The following is a 25,299-nucleotide window of genomic DNA, read 5'->3' as shown; positions in this document are numbered from 1 at the left end:
CCAGCTTGGGCTGCCCCTTGCCCATGAGGACTGGAGTCAATCAGAGCAATTTTCCCCAGCCACAGGGTGTGCCAACCCCACACACTACCCAGCTCCCCAGTAACCCTTGCTGGCTCCTGGGGTACCACAGCTACATATGCTTGTCGTGGTGCAGGTGCCATGGCCACAATCACAGTGCAGTCAGCTCCTTGCCCACCTGGTTCTTGCTACCTGTGTTTTAGGACCTCGAGGTTTCAGAGAGAGCAGGGCTCCTATCCCACTCCTCCAGGCTGCTGAAGAGCTGGAGCACAGAGCTTGGGGCCAGAGGACGATCATCCCACCCTCACTCTGGCACAGTGCTGGCAGGGCTGATGTGATACTGCTGCATTTGCATGGCCAGGGGTAATGTTAGATGTTTGTGCTGTGGTGATGCTCCTGAAAGCTGACATGTACATTCCTATTCAAGTAGCATCCCTCGACAGTGTGTCCCCTGTGTGTTTTTCACCTGCTTGGCAGTGTGGGTCCCTGAAAGGTGGCACTGCAGAGCTGGAAGTGCCAGTCTTGGCTGAGCAAGGGCCATGGTTGCTGGTGAAGTTGTGGAAATTTGGTGGCCAGCTTGGCCTGAGTGCTGCCTTGTTTAATGGCTGCCTAGCTGAGCTTGGAGATGAGCAGACCCATGGGTAATGCCTGGGAACATGGACCTCCAGTGTCCCTGCTCTCCCCTGCACCCTGGCATTTCTCTGCAGCCATGTTCCTGCCATAGCTCCTCTGTCTTGGTGGGGTAACCTCTAAACCTGTCCCTCAGAAGCTGCCCAGTGCCTCTGGAAGCCCTTGTGCAGGGTCTGTGTCTGGTGATGTGGAGTGCTAGGAGAGTCTAGAGTACCTCACATCCCCTCCATCTCTCACTCCCTCTCTGTCCCTCTCTGTCTGTTTTGTTGCTGATGTCCCCCTGCATGCTGCTTCCTGGATTTATTTTATAGGACAACCCAAACTGCCTCCCAGCTCCAGCACTAGGGGCTTGAAGCCCAAAGGTGGACAGCCCAGAGGCATTTGCATTCTCATCACTGCCACGCTGCTACGAAACGAATGCCCTTAGGGTCAGAGCCACAGAGAAGTGGGCAAGGCAGGGTACGTGGGTGGCTCCATGCTGGCACATTTGGGGACGTGCCACATGCTGGCAGGTGACAGGGACGCAGCAGATGGCGCCCTGACTCCGGTCAGCGCCCATCTGGTGGCCCGCTGCTACAGCGGTGGTGAGGCTGTGGATCCGGCACTGCACCTCTGCATCCTGGGCACTGCACCCTGCTTCCTTAGCACTGCATCTCTGTATCCACAGCATTGCATCTCTGTGTCCCAGACACTGCATTTCTGCATCCATGGGCACTGCATCACTACAGCACTGGCACTGCATCTCTGCATCACACTGACTGCAGCTTCTGTGATGGGTGCTTCAAGGCAGAAGGGCTGGTACCTGCATCCGGCTTTCACCCTGGTCAGTGATGCAGCAGAAGCCAAACAGGAGCTCTTATGCAGCAGAAATGCAGCCAAGGAGCTTTTCCCCCATCACTAGAGCATCTGCCCTGTGTAGGTTAGGAGCAGGGGTGTGCCTGCAGCTAGATCCTGCCCTGGGTCTCCCTGCTACAGAGGTCCCTCCATGCTCACTGCTGTCAGGGCAAATGAATCAGGGCAGATGAGCAGGATAGGCCCTAAATTTAAGGGTTCTGGGCCAGTTTTTTGATTTAGGAAGGCTACAAGGAGTGAAAGTTTTAGGTAGGAGCAGTAGAGGGCTGGTGTCCCAGCTCCCCAGCTTCCACTGGGGCAAGGCAGGGAATGGAACCCAACTGGGGGCTGCCTAGCACAGTGTGGGGAACAAACAGCATCAGTGGTGACAGCAAACTGCCACAGCTCACCTCCTCTCATAATTTATTGCTTACTGCTTGGCAAGGACCCTCTGTTTCCAATTTGTTTATGATTTAGCTTCAAAATCTCTTGATAGATTAGAAATTTTACTAAAATCTCAGCTCTTGGAATGTTGGGATTGTAGGAAAAGGCAACTCTGCTGTATGTGAATACAGGGGCTCAGCTGGCTCCTGGCAGATACCTACAATGGGATGCTGATAGCAGCAAGGCTCTGCTTGCTGCTTAGCATGCCCCTTTGCTCATGTTGTTGTATCACTACTCCTGCAGAGGAGGGCATGCAGCCCTGCTGGCCAGTAGAGCCCCTGCAAGAGCTCCTTGTGCTGTGGGCCCACCTCACAAGCATTGCATGTTTGAAGCTGTACATATGCTTTGCCTTTAGTGTGTCCCCTTGAAGGAGAAATAAAAGTTGCTTGCTCTACTCTGTGCCATTGTGACTTTTCGCATTAGTACTCACCGTCAGGGATGGGGCATTCCCAAGGGACATATAGATTGCTTGCTCTCCAAGGCTACCATCCAGTTGCTCCAACATGCTCACCCAGTGCTGGCCCTTTTTTCCAGCTGGGATCAGTGGTTATTCTCTCAGACATCAATACCACTGTAGGCTGTTGCCATCCACAGCAGAGACCTTAGTGCAGCTCCCTCTCCAGCCTCCAACTTGTCACTTTGGCAGCTCATCTTCAAGCTGCCTCCAAGTTCAGGGAGGCTCACTGGGGTCTCCCCACAGCCAGGCTTCCTGCCTCTGCCCATAGCAAGGATTTGGGCTGCTGGGAACCCCTGGGAAGGCTTCCCCAGACCTTCATAGGCATCTGTCCCATGCAGTGCTATGGAGAGGTCCCTCTATTCCAGAGGCTTTCCATGGGCTCAGGTCTCAGCAGAGCTGCACAGTGCAGAGCCAGGGTGTCCTTCCCCTGGCTCCTGACTGTGCCAGCCTGTCTGTGCAGCTCCTGGCGCTGCTGCTTCCCCTGCCTTTCACTTGTGTGTTTTTATGGCTCAGAGGGAGCCGTCCTGCCGCAATTCCCCACGTGCTCCTAATTTCATAGTTCTCTCCGTATATCCATATATATCCATATAGCATTTGATACAGGTTTTATGGGCATTTCTATACATTTTACAGACACAGCCATTACAGAGCCAGGTTTCACCTGAGAAACCTCAGGGGAGCAGAGCACTGAATTGCCTTAGTCTTGGCTCCAGAACAAGGCTCTCTTCTCTCCCTTGCTGAGGCTGCCGCTATCAGCGCTGCAAAGGGCTGGGGGATGACGGGGGGGCTGGAGGTGCCAGCCCTGAGACAGCCCTGAGGCCTGCAGCCTCATCCATCATGCTTCCTGCAGACTCATCCTGCAAACCCCAGGGCTGTCACTGCTGCTTCTTGCTGTCTCCCCAGCTGGATACCACTGGCAGGGGACTGGTTTGAGCAGGGCTGATTGCTGCAGATCAGAACCACAATCTGTACAGCCAGGTTGCCAAGATCCAGCCTGTTCACTTGCCTCTTGAGCTGTGCATCCAACTGGTTGTGGGGACTTGAAGCCCTTGGTGGTGGCACCGAGAATGATGCCATCCCAGCTGCAAGGCAGAGACACACACAAGGCCCTGGGCAAGGCAGCTTCTGGCTGGCAGAGGGGCAGGAAACAGATCCAGATGCATATAGCTCTCTGCATATTTTCTTGCCTGCTGCCGAGGCTGCCAACACTGCAGTAATGCTCAAGGGCTCATCGTGTTCCCGGCATAGGCAAAGAAGCCTCAGATCTTGTTTAAAAAGAAGCCAATTGACACATACCTTCATCACCACCGTGGTCAGACTCTGGAGCAGCCTGAAGTACAAACCTACGGCATCCCCATGATGTTGCATCGAGGTGCTGGCCTGTCGAGCACTGTCTGCAAGGAAAGATGGATTGGGACAAATAGGTGCAGGGTTCCATTCTCCTTTGGAACCCGCCAACCACTGCTGCTTGACAGGGGCAAATACAGCAGCACCTGGCCTCACTTCAGGTCCTTCTCCTGGCCTCGCTCTTGATTGATGGGATGAGGAATTTTCTACCCTGTGTGTGAATTCCCATTTGCAGGGAAAATGCCCACTCTCACCCAGCCCTGCCTCAAGAACTGCTCCTTGCTGCTCAGCCATCCCCTGCACAGCTGTGGCATCATCCAATCCAGCCCTGCAAGAGAGCATTTCCCTGGGTCAGCTATTATAGCAGCTCCCCTCTCCCATTTTGAGTGCTGGTGGGAGCCCAGGGTACATCCCACTCTACTTTCATGAACAGGTCCTGAAAGCAGGAACCATTTGTGGCTTCCCCGGTCAGCATGTCTCTCCTTGGCCTCCCTCATGTTCTATTTTCTGTGCTGTTTACTGTTCTTCTGCGGGCTGTCAGATTTCCGTGCTGGGGAAAGGCTTGTAAATGGGGGGGTAGGCAGCGAGTCTGCACAGAGTGACTATGGGAAGGGCGGGATGGAGGAACACAGACATGGCCTTTATCACAGCCTAAGGGATGTGTGGCTCATAAATCTGACCCAGGCAGATAGGGGATAAATCACTCCAGCTGGGACACTGGTGGTTACCCATGGTTAGAAATTAACTTTGTGTTGGATGGGTCCCAGGCTGTGGGATGGGAAGGGGAGGCTGCTCTGGGCAGTGTGTCTCCTGCCCAGCACACCCTGTAGCCAGGCAGCAGGCAGGCAAGCAGATGCCCACTGCCCTGGCCTAGGCAGGCAGGGCTGGTGGGCACAGTTAAAGCCAGATTGATGAAGCAAACAACCTGGGGTGGATGCTATCGCTGAACCTGTGCTGCAGGTGATAATGTTCTGGCACTCACTTCAACCAGGCAGGACTTTGGCACTTCAGTGAATGACTGTAGACACTTCACCATTCATCCTTGGGCGGCAGCACACTGAGCACTAGGAAACACTAGGCTGCATGGGAGCAGATGGGGACCCAAGGCACCAGAGAAGGTGACAAGGTGTGCAGGAGAAGATATGTGCTCACAGCAGGACTGTTGTCTCCCCCCAGGATTTGGCAAAGATGGGAACCCCATACTGGTGTCACAAGGACACACGGGCTGGGGCAGTCTCTGGCCTGGCTCTGTGCTTCTGAGGTCAGGGAAGGCAGTGAAGCCCACAGACCCTGTTTCACTTCCGCTCTCCATCTACAACTTCCTTCTAGCCACAATTCCCCTTTCTCCCATCCCCAGTACTCCCTGCCCACCTCCATAAGCACATCCAAACTCTGCTCTGTACAGGGTCAGGACTTCCATGAGGGCCTTTGGGCATGCAACTAGGCAACTTCATCTGCTCAGGCCAAGTGCCCACAGTTGGGACCATGTCACTCTTGGGATCCCAGAGCATCCACTGAGGGGATAGGGGGGAGAGGGGCAGGGGTGATGGGGACAACCCTTCTGCAGTGGGTCTCCAGGCATCTGGCTCATCTCAGTCCTGGCCTGCTCTCTAATAGCACCCCGGCTTTCCTTTCTAATGAGGCTCTAATTGGAAGCTGGTTGTGCTTCCCTTCCCCTCCTCTGAGAGCTCTCTAGTCCCAGTGCTGCAGGGTGATTAAACTGAGGTTTTGGGTTTTTTTAATATGGCAGAATTATTTTGGAAGGACCAGGATCGTTACATGACGGACTTGTTGAAAAACCCCAGGCTTCGCCTTTCAGACAAGGCCTTTTCAAGTGGTTTTGCACAGTACACGTCTCTGGGCAGCGACCGTCTCGAACAGTTACTGTTAATTATAGATGCCTCTTTCCCGCTCACCCATTACTCAAAGGATTTTTGTGTGTTTTAACAGTGTTTTACATCAGTCTGAATAAGACTCTATTCAGTATTTCCGAGAGCTGGAACTTGGGCATCCCCTGCTGTATGTGTTGTGATCTCCCCCCTGCATCCCTGGGACCAGGGACCAGGCAGACAGCATGGGCATAAGCCTTCCTTCTGCTGCCCAGCTGGTGCATGCACTGCTCTTGGTGCAGGAGTTGTGCCTACTGCATGCACATCTTCTTTGCACCCTCCTCCTGTTAATGTATGCCCTTGGGTCTGCAGGCTCCTTGAGTCATCTGCTGAATCCACCCTTCATCACCCTTCTTGTATGCTGAGCTCCACTGCCCACTGGTGCATGCTTAGCATACTTAGCTTAGTGTGTCCACTGCCATGTCATCCTCATTGCTCAAGGATTCAGGATCAATGACAGCCTCAGGCACAAAGGCCCCATCCTTGTGCACAAAGGTCTCCTCATGATGTGCAGGATTGTCTTCTCCTTGCTGAGTCCCAGGCTAGTGTGTTCCCCTTACATTAACACAGTAGCTGAGGCTATTCCTCATTCCCTCCTTCATCGCACACCTATTCCACAGTAACTTGTTGCACTAATATCCTTGAGAAATTCTCTTGCCTCTCATGCCACCCAATTTGTACCCTCTGCCTGCAAAAGCCACGGTTTATTCCAGCTTGCCTCCTATGTTTTACCATAGGTGTAGGCTGTGAGAAGTGCTTGCATCTTCTCCCATAACAGCCAAGCTGGTGTAGCCATCACTGAGTAACCATCTTGTCCTAAATATTTTCCCATTCCCACTGCAAACTCAGTATGTTCAGCTGGGCATGCTGGCCCCTTTGGAGAGCTCTGGTGGGTTTGAGAGAGGTGATTTCCCTCTGCAGAGCAGTGCTGTGCCTTCTCTCTGGCTGCAGACTAGTGGTGTTTCTGGAGCTCCAGAAACCTTCCCAGATGCAGGAATGAGCCCTGAACTGTGGGTCCCCCTTGAAAGATGAGAAGTCCCCCCAGGATGTGCTGAATGCTCTGTGGAGAGGGCAAAGACTTGTGGGCAGAGCTGCCTGCCCAAGTGCTGGGCAGCTGGGGCTTTGCAGTGGGTGCCCCTGCCAGACGGTGGGGCTCTGGTCAGTACAAGGGTTTGGAAGGGTCGGAAGATAAGGAACAGCTTCAGGACTGCTCTGCTTAAGAATTTCACAAGGCCAGAGGTGACAAGAGCTTCCCCAGGGTGCTTCAAGACTGTTTGTGAGATGCTGGCTGCTCTCCTGAGAAACTTGAAGTTGGGGGAAAAGAGTACATCTTCATACTAACCATCCATCCTCCTTGAGGCTGGAGTGGGAACTTTGGGGAGGTTGGGGGCAGCTAGGGGGCATAGTGGCATAGTTTGGGAAGAACCTCATTTGAGTAAGGTGGGGATGCACCTTGTTTGGGCACCTCTGCAGCCCTTGCCTCCTCCACCTCAGCATATAGGGCACTGTGGTCAGGCCCATTTATAAAGCTGGTAAATATATTGGCAAAGTTTGTGTCTCCTCCAAAGGTCAATATTTGTGCAGAGTTTAATTTTAACTTAACAAGCAGTTGTTTGCAGAGGCTGCCCTGTTTGTGCGTGTGTGCGCGCGTGTGTGTGCTTCCCCATTGATTGATGCCTGTTGGGAGATGTGTGAGTGCCTCATGTGCATGTCCTGACTCGCTGGTTGCAGAGGGGATTGGTGATGCTTCTTGCCCCTGGAGATGCTCCCGATGCAGGGGCAGCACTATGCAGTCCAGAGGCACAAGGTCCAGGGTCTGTGGCCGAGTCTATAAATGCAACCCACAAACCTCTCAGAGAGGTGACAGCGGGCAACATGTGCCCCATGAGGCTTCAAACAGCAGCTGATGGGGACAGTGGCTTTCCGAGTCTGTTGTGACTGGTGCCCTGGGCTTGCTGCAGGCAGCTCTGTGGTCACACAGCCCCCAGCCTTACCCCTCCTGAACTCGTGTGGCTTTTGTGGCTCTCGCCCATGTTCTGGTGACATGGGTCTATGAGCTGAGCACATCCTTGACCGGTTCCAGGGCTCTTCCAGTATCACTGCCCATAGGGTTTTATACCCCACATCCCTCCTCCCACCCTGCTGTGTAAGGCAAACCTGCAGCCCACATGCATCTGCAACACCTAACTGAGGCTGATGGCCCCTCTTTGAGAGGTCTAGAACCAAAGTGTCCTCGTGCTGGAAGGAAGGAATGGGGTAGTGCTGGCCTGGTCTGTCCCCAAGCATCCAAGGCTTCTGTTTCTGCTACTCCCAAAGCCCTTCTAGCTGAAACTCCAGGCTGTGCTTTACCCAGGGGTAGCCACATGTTCCCAGCTTGGCTTGGGCTGTGCCACTCACCCACCCCATAGCATCTCACCCCTTGAAATAGAGGCTGGGATTTCCCAGGTACCTGTGGTGCATCCTGGCATCCTAGGGCAGGACAGGACAACAATTTGGACCCATTTCCTCTCCCAGCCCATCTTGCCAACAGCACAAAATGTGTCGTCTGTGGGAAAACGGAAGAATAACAGTGGGTGCAGCCCGGGATCTAGTAGTTTTTCCAGCAGCTTAGAGGCAGGAAGTGGGGGATGCAGCTAAGGGGAGAGGCAGGAGGGCTAGGACCAAGCCCACCATCCCTGCAGCACAGCCACTGGGGCTCCGTGTTTTGCAGCCCGCCTTGTGGGCGCTGAGGTTTGGTTTCCTTCTCTCTGCTCTTTTTCTCTTCCTCGCCAGGCCCTGAGGCTGCTGACTGACCTCAAAGGGAAAAGTGGGCTGTGAGGGACAGCGGCAGGGATGGGCAGGGGTAAACACGGGGCTGGGGCCGGCCAGGCAGTGGGTGATGGAGATGAAGTCATGTCGTGACGTCAGCCCTGCGGCTTTGGGGACAGCCGTGGTTAGGCTGCTCAAGTAGAGGCGGCTGTTTTCCTGCAGCTCCACCACTTGCTTCTGGTGCCCGTCTAACTTATAAACTTTAATGGCCAGTTTATAAGGTTCCTACCATGGGCACCTTCTTGCCAGTTTTAGGTTTTTAATTTGGAAACTTTCCCCTCTGTGGTCAGGGGAGGAAGGACTTGGGTCCGCTCAGGGCCAGTCATGAGGACACATGGGTGCCAAAGAGACGGTCCAGAAGTTCTCTGCTGTCGTCACTGGTGTCGGGACAGGGTTGGCCATGCATGGGGCAGACAGGCTGGAGGAGCCCCCTGGTCCCCTCCCACTGCCCACATATTGGTAGAATAAATTTAGCTCCTCCTCAGCCTCTGGCTGGGTAAGCACCGGCAGCTGCCACCTGCTTCCAGTCAGCACAGTCTTATCCCCAGCCCCAGGGGTCACCGACTCTCTGGGATGTGTGGGCAGCATCCTCACCCTGCAGCCCTTGGGAGACACTTAAGAGCCCTTGAACCTCTGCTTGCAGGGGTGAAGAGACATGGGGCTACAGCCATGTTTGCTCCCCCAGGTGCTGGTAGAGCTGGGGTTAGACATTGAACTGGAGTCAGGTGCAGAGCCAGGATTATGCACAGAGTCATGTCTGGATGTGCTGCTTGGCAGAAGAGAATGTGGATCAGTGCTGCGGGAAACACTGAGGGCATCTTCATCTTCTTCCTTTCTTCCCACCTTCCCCAAAGCCCTTTGACAACACCCACGAGGTGTGGGTTAGCAGAATCACATTTGACTAGTGTAGCTCATCTCTCTTCTGCCTGCAGAGATGCAAGATGCCCTTGCAAATGCCCAGGAGTTGCTGGATGCTGGGGCACAGGGCTGAGGCTTGACCCCTCCCATGCAACAAGGAAACCAGCCTACAAGCTTGAGGGGAGCCTGTCCACAGCCTTTCCACCCAGCCCTAGAGACAGCAAGAACATCTTCCCCCACTCCAGCTGCAGCCACCTGGGATTACTAATGGTGGGGCTCCAAGGAGTGACCATGGCTTGGCTGGGTCTCTCCTTGTCATCAGACAGGTGTGGCAAGGCTTGACCCATACATTCCTGCTGTACATGCCGGTTGTCTGAGGTTGCTGCATGCAGGCTGGTCCTTTCAGTGGAGGCTGTTGTGTCTATGCTGTGAGTCTGTGGTGGGCTGAGTTGAGCCCACCCTAGAGCATCTTAGCTATCAGGAGGGTCCAGGACTTTGCTAGAGGTCTGGGGAGCTGCATGGCAGACAGGATGGCTGGCTTAGCAGAAGTCTGCACCCCAGGGGTTGAACTCCCCCAGAATGGGCACCCAGAGCACTATAAATAGCACATGAAGCCAGAGGAGCAGAGGAGTGGCCTGGTTTACCAGTGCTTTCATACTATGGCTTTCAAGTGGTTCCCCTGCCTCTTCCCCATGAACCAGTGGCCTATCTGTGCCCAGCCAGCTGCCTCCGGTGTCATGCCATGTGCTCTGTGGCTCCCGGAGCTGGTGGCACATGCCAGCCTTGGAGCAGCCCTGCCTTTGCCAACCCTGTAATTGATTCCTGCTCTGCTGCACGGGTGGAGGCTGCAGATGTGCAGCCTGGTAGAAGGCAATGGGCTGTGAGTACCACCTCCAGGAGCCAGTCTGGGCAGGGCAAGAAGCAGCCCAGTGCTTGCTTTGGCTCTCATGTCTACTTGGAGAGCTGCCTTCTGAGTTTCCAGGTGTTTGTAAGGGTTTTCTCTCAGCCTCAGCCCTTGGAGGCAGGACATTCGAGGGAATCCTGCCTGGGGCTGCTGGAGGAGCTGGGGTTGTTGGGGAGCGAAGAAAGAGCTCCCTGAGTTTCACTGTGTGTCTGCTAAAGACAGGCTCATGTTTTGAGATGATGGCAGCTGATGGCAGTGCAGTGATGGGCTCTAGAGGTCCCATGTTTTTCTGCTGGTCATGGTGATGGCAGGAGTTTAAACTGACGAGGATTTTGTAGCCTGGCACCATATAGGAGGCAATATATGGGATCATGTGATTATGGATAAGGTTAAAGATAAACCAGCTTTTAGACTGGAAGGTGGTGGTGGTCCAGGAGAGAGGAACTGCAGATGGGTTTTGACATGAGCCCAGGACAGCTGGAAGCAGATGCCCTTGGTCCCCTGTTCTCCAGTGCTGCTGATGACAGATAGTGTTGCATGGAAGAAAACGCCCAGAGAAATAGGAATGAAAATGCTAAGGCTTTTAAAAAACCCTGTATTTAGCCAAAGGGCATGGTTTTGCTGTCTGGAAATGGGAAGGGGTGGGTGAGCCCTTCAGAGCAAGGCAAGCATGAATGGAGAGACTGGTCTGATGAGTGGGCAGGGGGCTGGAAAAAGCAGTAGTCACCGGAGCTGAGGAGGTCTTTGCCCGCAGGGGACTGGTGAGGCCTGGAGCATCTGTCCCAGCACAGACTGGGATCCCTGCCCTGGAAAGCAAGGAACAACTTGGGCTGCAGTGGCTGAACATGGCAGGACTAGGATGGAAGGGGCTGCAACAGCAAGGGGAAATCTGCTTGTCTGGTTGGAGGGGCACAGCATGGGGCAGGGTTGGAGCCATGCCTTCCAGCTCCCCTGGGTGGAGAACCGCAACATGGGGCAGGGTCAGAGCCACGGCTCCCAGCTTCCTCAGCCCTCTGTGCCCCACCAGGCAACACCACAGGGACCCTGTCCCTTTCTCCAAGGGCTGAGAGGGCAAAGGTTCCCTGACAGAGTGTTTTATTAGCAGCAGGTGCCTGAAATTCAACCGTGGTGGAGCAGTAATCCCTCCCCTCACCTGAAGATGAACCCAGCTTGAGGGACGTGGCTGTGCAGGGTCAGGCCCTGCTGGTGTGGGGATTACCCCTGCCGTAACCAGAGCATCTCCCTGCCAGCCTGACAGGCTGGTCCTGCCACAGGCAACAGGCGCATAATGCCTGATTTCACAGCACTGGCATGTTGTTTGCTTCTGGCATTGATCTCTCTTGCCCTTCCAGATGCAGTCCCTGACCAGACCCCAACCTGCAGCTCTTTCAGTTGGGTACAAAGTATTGACTAAAACATCTTTGCTTCTGGCTGGAGTGATGCCAGAGAGGGGAAAGATTGACCCATCATCTCTGGAAATGAAGCTCCTGCCCTGCCATCAGCCCATGTGTAGCATCTCCCAGTCACGTCTTCAGAAATGGGGCAGGAGCATCTCTGCTCCTGCTCTGCAGCTGGAGCTTTGCAAATGCCATGGCATTGCCATGGCTAGGACCATAGAAGAGGAGGAGCAAGACAGAGACTCCCCCATCTCTTGAGTGCTGAGGTGGTTCATGAGATAGGCATAGGTCCCTGGGCCATCTGCAACAAACCAAAGGGATGCATGTGAGGGAGAGAGGAACAGGAGTGGTCCATAGAGAAAGGGTCTCCCCATTGCTGTCCACAGCCCTGCTCCCAAAGTGTGCTTTGCTGTGTCCGGCTTCTTCCAGCAAAGCCGTATCTGGGAGTAGGAGCTGTGGAGGCAGATGTTTCCCAGCAGCCCCCTGCCCTCATGCCTCCAGGCATAGGACTGGGGGTGGTTTGGCAGCAGATGAGCAGTGATGTCCTGTAGGACAGCTGGCAGCCTAGTGCAGCTAGTGCCAGGGGGAAGCAGAGCAGGATCTGTGGCACCCTGGCAGACACCAGCCTTGGACCTGTAGGAGCACTGTATCTACATCTCACTGCTGCATGGTGCTGTGCCCAAGCTGAGGATACCCATCACCTCATCGGGTCTGCACAGCCCTGACCAGCCCTCTCTGTCCCCACAATCTTGCCCTCTCATGAAGTGCTGCTTCCTGCTCGTCTTGCTGGACCCTGGCTTTGTTGGCTGAGCTCATTTAGCTTTAACAAAGTTTATAGTGCTGGAATGCAGAATGGCTGCTGGCCTCTCTCCAGCCTAAACATCCCCACCCCACAGTGCGACAGGCACTGATAAGGGTGAGTGCTACAGCAGGCAGGTATCTCGTGCCCAGCCCGCGACCTTACAGCCATACGACCTTGAAGGTTGTCATTTATCTCACATGTGTGTATGTGTGTGCACGCGCGAGAGCTGTCTCCCATCCCCAAGAAATGTTCTCTGCATCTCTAGTTTTCTCTCGGGGCCAAACCCACATGCACGTTGCCCAAAACCAACTCCAAACAGACTCCTTTGATGAGCAGGGCTTAAATATATATTTGGCATTCCAGCGGCAGCATGCAGAGCCTGGCCGAGGGTGTGAAAGTGTTTGCTTGACAAAGTCTGGGGGCTCTCACCTCTCTGCTGGCTCTGGGGATTCACAGGAGAGAAATATCATGGAATTTTTTCACCTCTCTGTTTTGTTTTGTGTTTTTATTTTGTTTTCCTTCTGCGAGTGCATTTTTAGCTCTGATGAAAAGTGCCTGATTGACAGTCACAGAGACTGAGTCCCCTCTCTTCACTGAGACAGGGACAGTAGGACCAAACATCCCACCCCAGGCTCAGGAGAGAGTGGGAACAGCCCTGAGAACCTTGCATTGACCCTGGGGGCTCCCATCTCCTCTCCGCTGTCCCTGTCCCCTTCATGAGCCCAGTGCTATCATGGATGGATTTGGATACCAGCAGGATGGAGATGCCCCACATCCTAGATGTCCCAGGCTGTGGTCTGCTCAGAGCTGGCCCTTCTGCAAAGACCCTCTCTCTGCTAGAGGGCAGAGGGTTTCAATCGCAGGGTCCTTTGTCACCACTCAGCCGGCCCCAAAGAGCCCCGGCACCACACTGTGAAGACACCTGTGCCCATTGCTCCACCATGGATTTCCCAGCCAATGTCCCCATGTGCCATGGCATGAGCTTGGGGTACACACTGATCCCCAGGCACCTTTGGGGTTGCAGAGGGTCTTGTCACTTTGCACCTGTGTAGGGAAAGATGGAGTTAGGGGTGGAGCAGGAGTGTGTCTCCATGGGCAAGTTGCAGGTGGACACACTGGTTGCTTGCGGCCTCCTAAAATCATGCATTGGAGGTGCTGGGAACGTGAAGTCCAAACCACCCTTGATCTTCACTTGGCACTCAGCTCCTTCTGGGCTGCAGCTGGTGATGGGGCAGGAGAGGCAGCTCTGTCAGCAATTTCCTTGTGATGCAGGACCCATGAAGGGGCTGGGATGTGCAGGGCAGACTGGGGTGCACAGCTGGGACCCTCTGCTTGGATGGGAGCCCAAGAGTGTCTCCTGCCTAGGGAGGAGGAGGAAGGCAGATCTTCCCTATCAGTCCAGCTGCTGCATTCTCTGCCTATGGGAAATGAGGAGGGAAAGCCCTAAACAGTGGATTTGGTTTCTGAGCCCATTTCTGCAATGCCTGCCAGAGCAGAGTGAGAACCTGGCTAGCTCTTGGGGAGGAGGCTGTGGGGACTGCATTTGTGTGTTTCCAGCTGTCCCCAGCGTAATCCCTCACGGAAGAGAACCCCCTGCCCTGCTGCCTCCCCGCTGTCTGTGGCAGCGCTGCCTGCCTCTAAATCACCTGCCACTCCCAGCCTGAGGCATCACCATGGAAATGGGGGTGCTGCTGCCCAGACCAGGAGAGAGAAAGGATCTGGGGTCTGTGTCCAGACTTTGGAGGCTGCAAAGCAGGGATTAGGATGCTGGTAGTCTATGGCGAGGGGCTCGATGCCCAGGAATTGTAGGGCAGAGGTTGATACCATTTTGCAGAGAGAGGTTGGTCTGCTGTGAATTGCAGATGCTGAGAAAGGGATGCAGAGTGATTATGGAGCCGGGTTGGAGATCCTGGAGGGCCATGAGGTTGGGAGCAGGCTTTATCCCCAAGGAAAGGGCAGGCTTGGCTTGGGCTCCCTGAGGTTTCCTTCCTGGCCCACTGAAGAATCACTGGCTTGTCTGATGGATCATGGACCTGTGGATTTCCTGGGCAGTGAGTCCCTTTCATGTGGCCACATGACATCACCAGAGGCTGCTCCTTCTGGAGACAAACGCAGTGCTTTTTAAGGTTTTACCTTCCTCCCCACCCCAGCCTGTGTGTTTTGGCCAGGGGGGACTCAGGGAACCACGTCCAAGAGCAGCTGATTTATCAGGAAGATGGTGCATGGGGCTGAGGAGCAGGGAGAGGGCAGCGTGTCCCCCCCCATACTGAATAAACATGAGCTGGTCAGGGCTGGAGGGGGCTTTTCCAGGCTGGACCACACCCCAGGGGGCTATTTTTTGCTATGAATGAAGGGGCTGTGTGGTTGCAGGGCTGGCTGGCCTCTTGCTACCGCTGCTGTGCACAGAGAGCTTGCCTGACACTCAGTCCTGGTGCCTGGCTGGGGACCAACATCTGCACTGAGCACAGCTGGGCACTGCCCGTGGGACACCTGGGTACCTGGAACAGCTGGGCACTGCCTGGGGGGACACCTGGGCACCCAACACAGCTGGGCACTTCCTGGAGTACATCTGGGCACCTGGTACAGCTGGGCACTGCCCACAGGGACACCAGCAGGCTGCCATGCCTGGGAAACACGTTCTGTCACAGAGCAAGGGGAAGTGGTGACTCAGTGGCTGTGCCAGTGTCAGTGCCAGGGCTGCTGGGGCATGTTGGGGCCAACCCTGCTGGGGCCATGTGCCTGGGGACCCACTTGAGGCAGCCCAGCGGTGAGCCCTGCTGCCCACCTGCCCACACTGAAATGCTTCCTGCTGCAGTTTCAGGTGACAATGGGGCAGCATCCCCAGGGGCTGCCCCTGCAGCTGCACCTGTGTTTGGGAGAAACTGTAAAGCCACAAGGGTGGAGTAGCTGCCTCCTGCTCAACCTGGTCCTGAACGCACCCAGATTCCCCCCAAAGCCCCTAATCCCACCTGGCTCAGCCCCAACTTCCGCTCTGGGCCCTGTTAGCTCAGCTAATCCCTCATATGCTGGAGTTAAGGATGAACTGAGTGCAGCATCCCCATTGTTGTCCCCCTGTGAACCCCAGATTTTGTTTCTCAAGGGGTCTTGAGGGCTGCTTTGCCATTTCCCAGTCCTGACCCACACTCCTGGTGCCTCTGCCAGCCCCAATGCCCCACAGGTCCCAGGGGTTAGCCCTGAGTGTTTGTGCCCATGAATGAGTGGCCTATACTTGCTGGGTGGAGACGAGGTGCTGGATCCCACCCCTCACTGTTCCTTATCATCACACAGCATCCTTATGATTCACCAGGTGTGGCTCCCTTTCCGTCACCCCACTTTGCAGGAAGTTTCCTGGCCAGCCCCCCATGAGCTCTATGCAAGAATAACAAGCTGGGATGAGCTGGCTGGCCTTCCTGAGCAACCCTACAATAACAGACCAGTGCAATGTGTCCAGCTTTCCTGGGCAGACAATAATAAACCTGCATGAGCTGGCACACTTTGCGGAGGAACCCTACAATAATAAGCCTGGATGATGTGTCCATATTCACCAAGTCAGCCTAAAATAACAAGGCAATATGAGCCACGCAACTTCCTCACAGATAAGAGGGGTCTGTGAGCTGGCTCCCTGGGCCAGGAGGCATGCTGGCCACCAGGTCTTTATGTCTCCTGGTCTTGACCCTGGAGAAGGCAGCCTGTGTTGATGATGGGCCAGGCTGATGGAGGTGATGACCGTAGATGCCATCAGCCTGTGACTTTGCCTTGCTGAAAGCCAGCAGCAAGTCCTCACTAGTCCTGGTATGCTGGGACCTGCTGCTCTTCAGGACATCCTCCTTGTCCAGCTCCCTTGCCAAACTGGCATCCAATGCCAGATTGCCCAGAGGCTCTCCTGCTGTTGCCCCAGGGGCTCCTGGACTGGAAAACAAGTACCTATGGTCAGGTTGGAGCTGGGGGTGCCATCAGCAGCTGCCACCATCAGCTGCCACCAGACCCTGGGCAGCAAGGTCCAGCATCTTCCAGTATCCCCCAGACAGGGAGGCAAGGTTGGTGCTGGATGCTACTCTTTTTCAGGGAGTTCACTGGCACTTGGGCAGCAGGAAGACTTGGTTGCCCATGGGTTTGCTGGACAGCGTGACAGGATGGCCTCTTTCCAAGTGGGATTGGAAGCTGGAATCCCTCAACCCCTCACCAGCCCTCTGACAAGACCCAGGGAGGGTCATGGTCCTGGAGGACTGGTCCTCATACGTCTGAGGAGGAGATGCTGCAACCTCCTGCCCTACCTTTGCCTGCTGCTGACCCTCCTTTCCCTGTGATTTTTCCCCGGGAATAGGATGCAGGACTAGGTGGGCAGGGCAGGGGCAGGACTGCCCCCAGCATCGCTGCATGGAGCAGGGGACAAGCATCACCTCAGTGTGGTGGCAGCACAATGCAGCACCCCCACTGCCACCACACCCCTCTGCTCAGTGTCTGCAAGAAAGGCTGTAACCCATGCCACAAAAACAGCACAAGGAGAAAGAAAAGAGTATTGATCGGCAGGGCTGCTGCGGTCACCAGCCAGCATAGACTGCTGGTTGTTAAGCGTGTGCCTCACTTGCAAAGGCTGCCTTGATGAAGTGTGAGACAGCACTTATGGAGGGACACGGACAGGCATTCTTGCTCCATCTTCCACTCACAGTGCCGGTCTTTATGTGCCTGACATTTGCCTGCTGGAAAGGCCCCTAAAGTCAGGGGGAAAGGAAAACATTGCCTGCAGCAGGGCCAGAGCGGTACTGGGAGGAGTGCTGTGCCGTGCTGTGCCGGACTGGGCTGGGCTGGGTTGGGTTGTGGTGCTCGCCTGTCCTGGCCTCACCATCTGCTCTTTCCCGGAGTGACCCCTTCACCTCTCAGCAGCTCACCGGCTGCCTTCCCCTGCCGGCACCACTGCTTCCTGCCAGGTGTGCTCAGCCTGGCTGCCTGCCTGTGAAGTCCTGGCCATCCTGCCTGTGCCTGCTCCAAAGGCGGGCTGGCAGCACCGCCAGATCTCTTCGCTGCTGCTGCTTCATGTTCCCTTGGGGCTGCATGGCAGGGGGTGTTGGGGACAGTGATTGTGGGAGTTCAGTCCTTTAACCACCTGCTGTTGGGGTACATGGTGCCCCAGGACTGCTGAAGGCTGGGATGACTGTGCACAAGCAGATCTAAGAGCTGGAGGAGCTGGGAAAGGGCATCAGTGATCAATGGAGGGCACCTCATGGTGCCTGAAGGTTGCTTAGCCCCTGGAAGAGAGGTCACTGCCCCACCAGGGAATTAGAGCAAGACACCAGGCTGATGTGGCCTGCTCCATACCATGGGGATAAACCTCACCTTTCCCTGCCCTTGATCCCAGCTGGAAGGGAACACTTCAACCCTCTCCATCTATTTTCCTGCAAACAGATTCTGCTGGGATCCTTTGGTCCAGTGCTACTCACAGAGGCTGGGTGAGTATCTATCTGGATCCCAGAGTGGATCCCTCCCCAGCCTGACTGACACTGGCACAACCATGGGCAGAGATGCCCAGCACAGATCCAGCAAGCCCTGCCAGCCCCATCCCCAGGAGCATGCACAAAGCTCATGGCAGGGGAGTCATGGAGCTCTTCCCCTGCCCACCATGAACTGCTGCAGCATCACCAGACTTTGCCACTGCCAGTGTGGCAGCAGCCATGCCCATTGCTGGAGAGCCAGTCTGCCATTCCTGAGCTGCTGCTCCACCACACCGCTTCCATGGAGCCTACTGGCAGTGACAGCCTGGGGAAGCCATGCCCCCCCTTGGCCCACACCCCTTGGCTCCTGTCCCCGGCAGGAATTATTAAGTGTGCCCCTGTGGAGCATGTGCTGAGGCTGGCCACGGGAATGTGGGCAGATCTGACATACAAGCCGCAGCAGCCAGGCTGTAATTTCCAAACAGGCCCCATTCGCTCTGTTTTCCAGTTAAAAATATATTAAAAAATAGGAATGTGGGGTTTGTAGTGAAGAATGTTGGTAACCGCTTTGAACGTCTGGTGTGATAATGAAAGGGTCATTCCCCATCTTTGAGCATGACCAATTTAGACTCTGGTGCTTGGCACTAGTGTGGGGGCCCAGCACAGTCTAGCCTGCCTGCAAACTAGTCCTGGGCCAGAGAAAGGTGATGCTTCTGTGTTGGTGGTGTGGTGCTGGGCTGGGTGACATTCTCCTGCTCTTGCTGTCAAGAGAACATCCAAATTGCCATCACATGTGGCCTCTTGTGAAGGGAGTCTGAGCAGAGGTGGGTGAAGGCAGGATGCCTTGGAGATAGATGCTGTACTTTGCCCACTACTGGCCCTGTTGCTTGTCCACACTGGGGCGCAGCCCTATAGCAGAGCCTTCTTGGGATGGGGGGGTCACTGAGTGAGACTTCAGCCCCGTTCCCCCTGAGATACCCCTCCACACTGTGGGGCTGTCAGTGAGCATGTCTTGCTCCCAGCACGAGGTCAGCTCCCCTTCACCTGCCCCCCTTTGCCAGGCACCCCTCCTGGCTGGGCTAATCTGAGTTCAGGGTGTGCTGCAGAGCCTCCCATGAGACGACCGTAGCCTTGAGTCCCTCCTGATACTGGGGTATTCCACTTGGCCTTGTGGCCAGGTAGTCATAACAGGCAGGACAAGCCATGCCAGCTCCCCAGGCATCGCTCACCCATGCCTGGCGAGCCCCGTGGAGCAACCCAAACAGCACTCCCCCAGCTGCCAGATCTCTGCCCGTGCTTCTCCGGAGACTTCAGGCATCGTGTTTATCCTGGAGATGGGCAATCAGGGAAGAATAAGTCACCAGAGGCCGGGGCTGACGTTACAGTGGGGAAAAGTTGTCTGCAGTGAAGTTCAGCTTCGGGATGTGCTGGAGTAGTGGGTCAAGGAGGAAGGAGAAAGTAATCTGTAGCCAGGGCTTGTCCCCCATCCAGTCCCTTCCAGGGTCACCTCGCTGTCCCTCTCAGCCTCCGAGGCCATCAGGTGGCCGGTGGCTGGCACAACACGCTCCGCTCCCAGCTGAGTCACAGCTCTGCAGGGAAACGCTTCCAGCTCTGGTTATAACCCATTTCCCTCCGGAGCCGTGAAGCGCAGCCTCCCTGTCCCGCCGCGGGCCAGCTCTGGCCGCCCTATGGCCCCGAGCCCGCGGGCTCCAGCCGCCGGGAAGGGCAGCGGCAGGAAGTGGCCGCTGACTCCCAAATTCCACCCTGGGCTTGCTGAAGCTAAGCCCTTCCCACAAGCGTGGGTAGCAGGTGCCCTGCACCTGCAGACCCCTGTGCCACCCTAGATGCCCATCTACCCCGGGGGTGCTGGCCACCCTTCTCTCAGGGCCTCCCTAGGGTGCCACCTCAGTGGGTGCATGTGTGCTGGTCCTGGGGACAACAGGTGGCTGCAAGGATGTTTTGTCCCATTCCCAGGAACACCATGAGGACACTGTACTGGCTTTGGCAGCTGGGGCTGAGCACTGTGCGAGCAGCTACTCTGCCCACATCCTTGCCTGAATGCTGTGAAGAGGAGCAGATTGAGCAGCCCTGGGGCTTGAGGCACATCCCAGGTGCCATCCTGGATGGGCAGCACCCTTCACCTTGATGCATAGTCCCATTGGCCTGGTATTCCCCAGAGCCCCCTTGTTGGCAGGTAGAGGGGATGGGCACCAGAGCAGTGGCACCCAGGGCTGTCTAGCTCTGCAGGAGATTCTTCTGCCCTCTCAGGGCACTGACCCAAACAACACTATCTAGTACACTTTGCTCACTTCACTCCCATTCCTGGCTTTCCTGGGAGCTGGTATTTGCTTTTCTCTGAATTATGACTCCAGCTTGTGCCTTTGATCTGGGCTGTGTCGGCCACCCCTTGCCAGCCCCTCTCTTGCCTTTGAAGTACAGTTGCCTTCCCAGTCTCTGATGCTGCTTTTGCAACCTTGGGTGCAACCCTGGCCCTGTGGGGTGAGACACCCATTGCAAGAGCATCCAGCATCCCTCTTCCTTCTCCTCTCTGGGACCTTGTGAGGGGCCAGCACAGCTCACATCTTGGAGGCTGGGCAGTGAGGCATTGAGAGGTGTGCTTGCCCAGTAGCAAGCAATCATAGGGATGCTGGCAGGGCGCTGGGACCAGAGTATCGCTCTCTCCTGTGACAGTCCGTAGGGACACAGGAGGTGACCTGTATAGCATCTAGTCAAAAAGCAGACACCAGTGCCACGCATATCCTACAGTTAAGGGGCCTTTCATGCCCACAGCTCCAGCAGAAGAGATGAGACTTTCTGGGCATCAGCAAGCCCGTCCTGGCATCAGCCCTGTTCTCCCACCCCGTTTGGCAGGAAGAAGCGAGGAGGGTTCAGCCTACCCATTCTGCCACTAGGAAGCTGGGGTCAGGCTTTGGACTCTGGCCTTGAGTGGGTCTGAGTGTCTCCATCCCCTCCCCACTCCCCTGGCCCAGAGAGGATCCTGTCTTATCTATTACACTTTGTTCTTCTGCTGTCTGGGTGTGGAGCAGGGCAGAGATTGGTGCGCAGACCTTTCACACACACACACACACACACACACACACAACCAGCCACGCGTGCACCCCCAGCCATGCTTGTCTGCACACCACTGTGCACACGGTGTCCATGCATGTCAGCATGCTCACACTCACCTGCACATGTACGCCCACACTGTGCCCCACACCCCCCCTGCAGCCACCCCCTCCAGGGCACACACACATTTTCCCAGCCTTGTACATGTTTGTTTGCTCTCTGGGAGCTGTGCTATGTTCCTAGTGGAGTGTGGCACTTCCCCAGCCTGCCAGCTAAGGTCTCCCATGTGCATTGGCATGGCCCAGCAGGTAAAGGTGGCATCCAGATGGCAGGGGGTGCAGGCAAGAGGAGAGGGGCTTCCCTGTGTCAAGTCTGGAGGGAATAAAAATGTGTGCATGGAGGAAGGAGTTGTCCTGGCAAACTGGGAGCAAACCCGGGCACCCCTTGTCTCACTGTCACATTGCCCTCACTTGCCATGGGGCCACTAGAGGTGTCTTGCGCTGCACACATAGACATGCTAGAGGCTGTGGTGGCAGGAAGGGACTACCTGTTCCCACCTCTTACCAAGGTCCTGCTCCTACCCAAGGCTCACTGTCCATGTCTGCAAGCTGCTGCCTCCACTGTTACAGCCAGTGAAGCCACAGCCCTTCCAGTGCGATCTCATCTCTGGCATTTCATGAATGACCTTCAAGACCCTGCAATCTGCCTCTGAATGGAAAGGCAGCCCACTGGCTGGAGCAGGTGTGCGGGTGTATGCACACACGTGTGTGTGCATGTGTGTGTGCACAGCTGGGGAGCAGCCACATCCCACCCAGTGCTGGAGCTGGCTCTTCCCTCAAGCTATGCCGCAGTCTGTGGGGTGAAACAGATGGAGCCTGACAGGCAGAGGGAGGCACAGCCCCTTCTTTGCCCACAGCAGCACTGCAGCAGGGTGACCTGGCAGGTGATTTCCTGGCAGGGTGATGGTGCCTCTGGTCTCTCCCGTAGAGCCTGCCCCAGATCTGCCGTGCAGGAGACGGTCAGGCATTTGCATCTGCTCTGCAGCAGCTCTACACAGCAGTGACACAGCAGGAGGCCAAGCAGGCTCAGAAACAGCAGTGCTCAGGTGAGGAGCTTCTTGGCTATGGGATGGGGAGGACATGAAGTTGTCCCACATATGGCTGAACCCCATATCTAAGGAAAGGGGAGTGTGGCCCCAGGTGCAGCTCACCCTATGCAACAGTCTCTCCCTTTGCTTCTCCCCCATGAGCAGAGCTCCTCCGCCCAAGTAAAATTCCTGGAGTGGGTTTGGGCAATGCCCCATGCTCCCACATCTCAATTCAAAATTGCGTCTTTTCTGTTGGTACCAGAGGATGATGCAGACCTGGCATCCACTGCTGAAACCACAGGGGACTTCCATCCACCTCCTCCATCCCAGGAAGATGAAACAACACCTTACCATGAGAGAACCACGGTGAGTACAGCTGCAGAAACAGCCTCTCTGTACCAATGGCAGGATGGGGCCCTCACCTCCTTTCCCTCCTGTCATCCAAGCCCTGTGCCTCTTCAGGATGGGCTGGGGGTCTCATCTTGGTTCCTAGCCTATCCTACCCCATGCCCCCTGACTGGGGAGTGTGTGATTGCACATGGGTGTGTGGTTTCCACTCCCACAACAGAGATGATGGGAGTGTCACTGCTTGCACACGTGCATCCATCCTGCATGACCCTGACATTGCCTTCTGAGGGGGTTCTGACCCTACCTTCTCTTTGCTTGCAGCCAGATTCCTCCCCATCTCAGAAGCCCCGGCTGCCTACAGCCAAAGCCAAGCCAAAAAAGGCAAAGGGACTCTTCAGCTGAAAGGTTGCTGCCACCCCTCCCCCCTGCCCCCCTCAAGATGGTCTCTGCTACCCCCAGCATCCAAGAAAGGGAGTGCTGGCACACAAGCATCCTCTACCTCTTCTCCTGCGTCTCCTGGTGGACCCTGTCCAGGACATGGTCCTGTCCCAAGGTGCCTCCAGCTGGGGAGATGGAGCTCCTTTCTTCAACAGTGCCTCAGGAAACAGCTTTTTTAACTCTTCCCTGGTGCAGAGCTTGCCCAGGCTCCTTCTCATGGCAGAGACAGTGCTGAACCTGGGAGAAGTGGGAGGGATGCTGCCAGTAGGTGTGGGACAGCCGGGGCTCTGGCTAAGCTGTAGGGTTTGTCTGCTCTTGTGTGGGTTTTCAATAAAGGGCTGTGTCTGGGTGAGATTCCCTCTCCTGCTCTGTCCCACCGGGCCTATAGTGTCCAGGAAGGGTGTAACCCCTGATGCTGCTGGTTCCCCCTCAGGCCGGTCCTGCTGTCCCAGGGGCTTGCAGCAACTCTGGACAGTGAGGAAGTGACGGCAGCTCATTGCTGTGGTGCAGGATGGTAGCTCGCATGCCATGCTGTGCTTCACCTTGAGCAGCAGTAAGTGGATTTGAATGTGTACAAGAGGATGCTCAGGTCATGGGGGCACAGCATGCTGAGGGGCCTGGAACCCACATTCTCTTTGTCCCACATCAGGAGACACACCATGTGCTGGTGCCTGGAGCCAGGTGAAGCCCTTGCAGAAGCAGGCTGGCATAGGCAGCCTGGCTGGTCTGAGGGGCAGCCTACATTTGCAGACACCTCCACCGTGGTTACTGGGCAGATGATATGGTATTAATCCATGCTTTGGCCTCCAAGGAGCAGGAGACAACTAAAACACTAATGCACTAAATGTTCCCAAGCCTGGGAGGAGCCCTGGAGCAGGTTACAGATACTCCCTGGACACAAAGCACGACCTCTGCCTCTTCACATCCAATTCATCCATCCGTGCATTAATTCCTGCTCTCCTCTTCCAGCCCTTGTGTCCAAATGCTTCCTTTGGGACTTTGACCTCATCCCTGTGCCCAAGCAAAGGCATAAAACAGCAGGCAGAGAGCCAGACAGCAGGCAGGCTCCAGCCCCTGGTGCTGCTTTCCTGGTGCAAGGACCTGTGCCCCTGGTTGCCTTGCTCTCTGGGGTTGGGCCAGCTGCAGTCATGCTGCCTGTTCTTGTGGGCAGCAAGGAAACAAAAACATCCAGAGCAGCCCCTGTGTCTATGGAAAGGGAATGAAAGGGCCTTTGCTGAGCCACAGTCGATGAGTCCCAGGTTGAGTGCAACCAGTTGCTTTTTGTATTTCCTCTCTGAGGGAGCAGCATGCAGGGCAGAGTGGGAGAAGCCATGGGATGGGGAGCTTGTGCTCACAGCCATAGCTGCATATTCTGCATTTTTCCATCTGCAAGCATCTTACCTTGGCAGCTTTAGGTCTGCCTGCTGGGCACTTTTTCCCAGGGAGGGTCCTCCTACTAGCTGAGGGGATATGACTGGGGCAGCAGGAGCTTAGCAGCTCTCTGTTTCTTGTGTCTTCTGTCACCAGGTTATCTCCTGGTACAACTCATGCTCCATTCATGTGGGGTCTATCTCCTGACCCGGTAGCTGTTCTGTTGCAAGCCATGACCCTCAGCTCCCTGCTGGTTCTGGGATTTGTGCTGCTTCCCCATGCATGCCAGCACATTCAGGAGGAGGATTTATTACTCCAGTGAGGGCATCTGGCTTGTCTGGTCCCCTTTGCGTACGAGAAGACATCACGGGGAGGGGCAGAGGGGACACATTCCCAACCTGGCTGTGCCAGTGACTGATGGACTCTGTAGAGGGAGAGCAGGTGGTGCAAACCAGCACCTGCACCCCTGGGTCATCTGAGATACCAACTACACCCAGACTGTGTCTCTGCTTCTCCCTGAGGTGCTCAACTCAGGGGAGCCAGTCCCAGAGATGCTTCGGGGATTTTCCTCATGAGCCCTGTCCTGCTGCAGAGTAAGCCTCTATAGGGTGCCCTGCAGCCTGTGCTCATGGGAGGCACAAGCACCCCAGTGGGCATCAGGTGGGGGTAAAGACCTGGGACGGATCCTGTTCCATTCATGCTGTTCCCAAGGCAAGAGAAGGTGGGGATGCAGGAGCATGCATGGGGGCTAAATAAAAGCAGGAAAATGAAGACAGTAGGAAAAAGAGCTTTGCCAATGCCCCCCAGGGAACCGCAGGGACCCTGGCCCCCAAGACTCCAGTGTGGGGCACCTGGTGCCTCCCTGGCCAAGGGTTGTCGCCAGCTCCAAGGAATGTCACTACTCATTGTCCCATCCTGTCCTGCTGGGGTCTCCTTCCCTGTCCCCACCCCCTCCTCCCTGGAGCCGGCTGGATTTGAGCTCCCGACACACATTAAAGGCCACAAGTTCGGCCTTGGCCTCCATAAATTTGATTCCATAAATATTAGTTTTCGCAGGGTTTAATGAAGCCGTTATGCTGGGCACGGCCCAGCACCCCGACCCGTGCCCTTAATAAGGGCTCTGTGGCCTCGATTAAAGGGACCTTTCAATCGCTGTCAAGTATTTTTAGAAA

General features: G+C 55.6%; 1 protein-coding gene across 2 annotated transcripts in view; it reads left to right on the top strand.

The window, feature by feature from the left end:
• NHEJ1 (non-homologous end joining factor 1) overlaps positions 1–23,099 on the top strand; it is a 44,685-nt gene extending 21,586 nt beyond the window's left edge. The window contains exons 6-8 of one of the 2 annotated variants that reach the window (XM_071562251.1): positions 21,871–21,988; positions 22,233–22,336; positions 22,644–23,099. In XM_071562251.1, coding sequence (XP_071418352.1) covers positions 21,871–21,988; positions 22,233–22,336; positions 22,644–22,991 — 570 coding nt within the window. In that variant the 3' untranslated portion in view covers positions 22,992–23,099. Of the gene's footprint in view, positions 1–21,870; positions 21,989–22,232; positions 22,337–22,639 lie in introns of both variants that reach the window. The other variant, XM_071562252.1, reaches the window with a different exon arrangement.
• Positions 23,100–25,299: the final 2,200 nt, after the last annotated feature.

Source organism: Pithys albifrons, chromosome 8 (assembly GCF_047495875.1).
Source record: "Pithys albifrons albifrons isolate INPA30051 chromosome 8, PitAlb_v1, whole genome shotgun sequence".
NCBI classification, from domain to species: Eukaryota; Metazoa; Chordata; class Aves; order Passeriformes; family Thamnophilidae; genus Pithys; species Pithys albifrons.
This window is presented reverse-complemented; position numbering and strand designations above follow the sequence as displayed.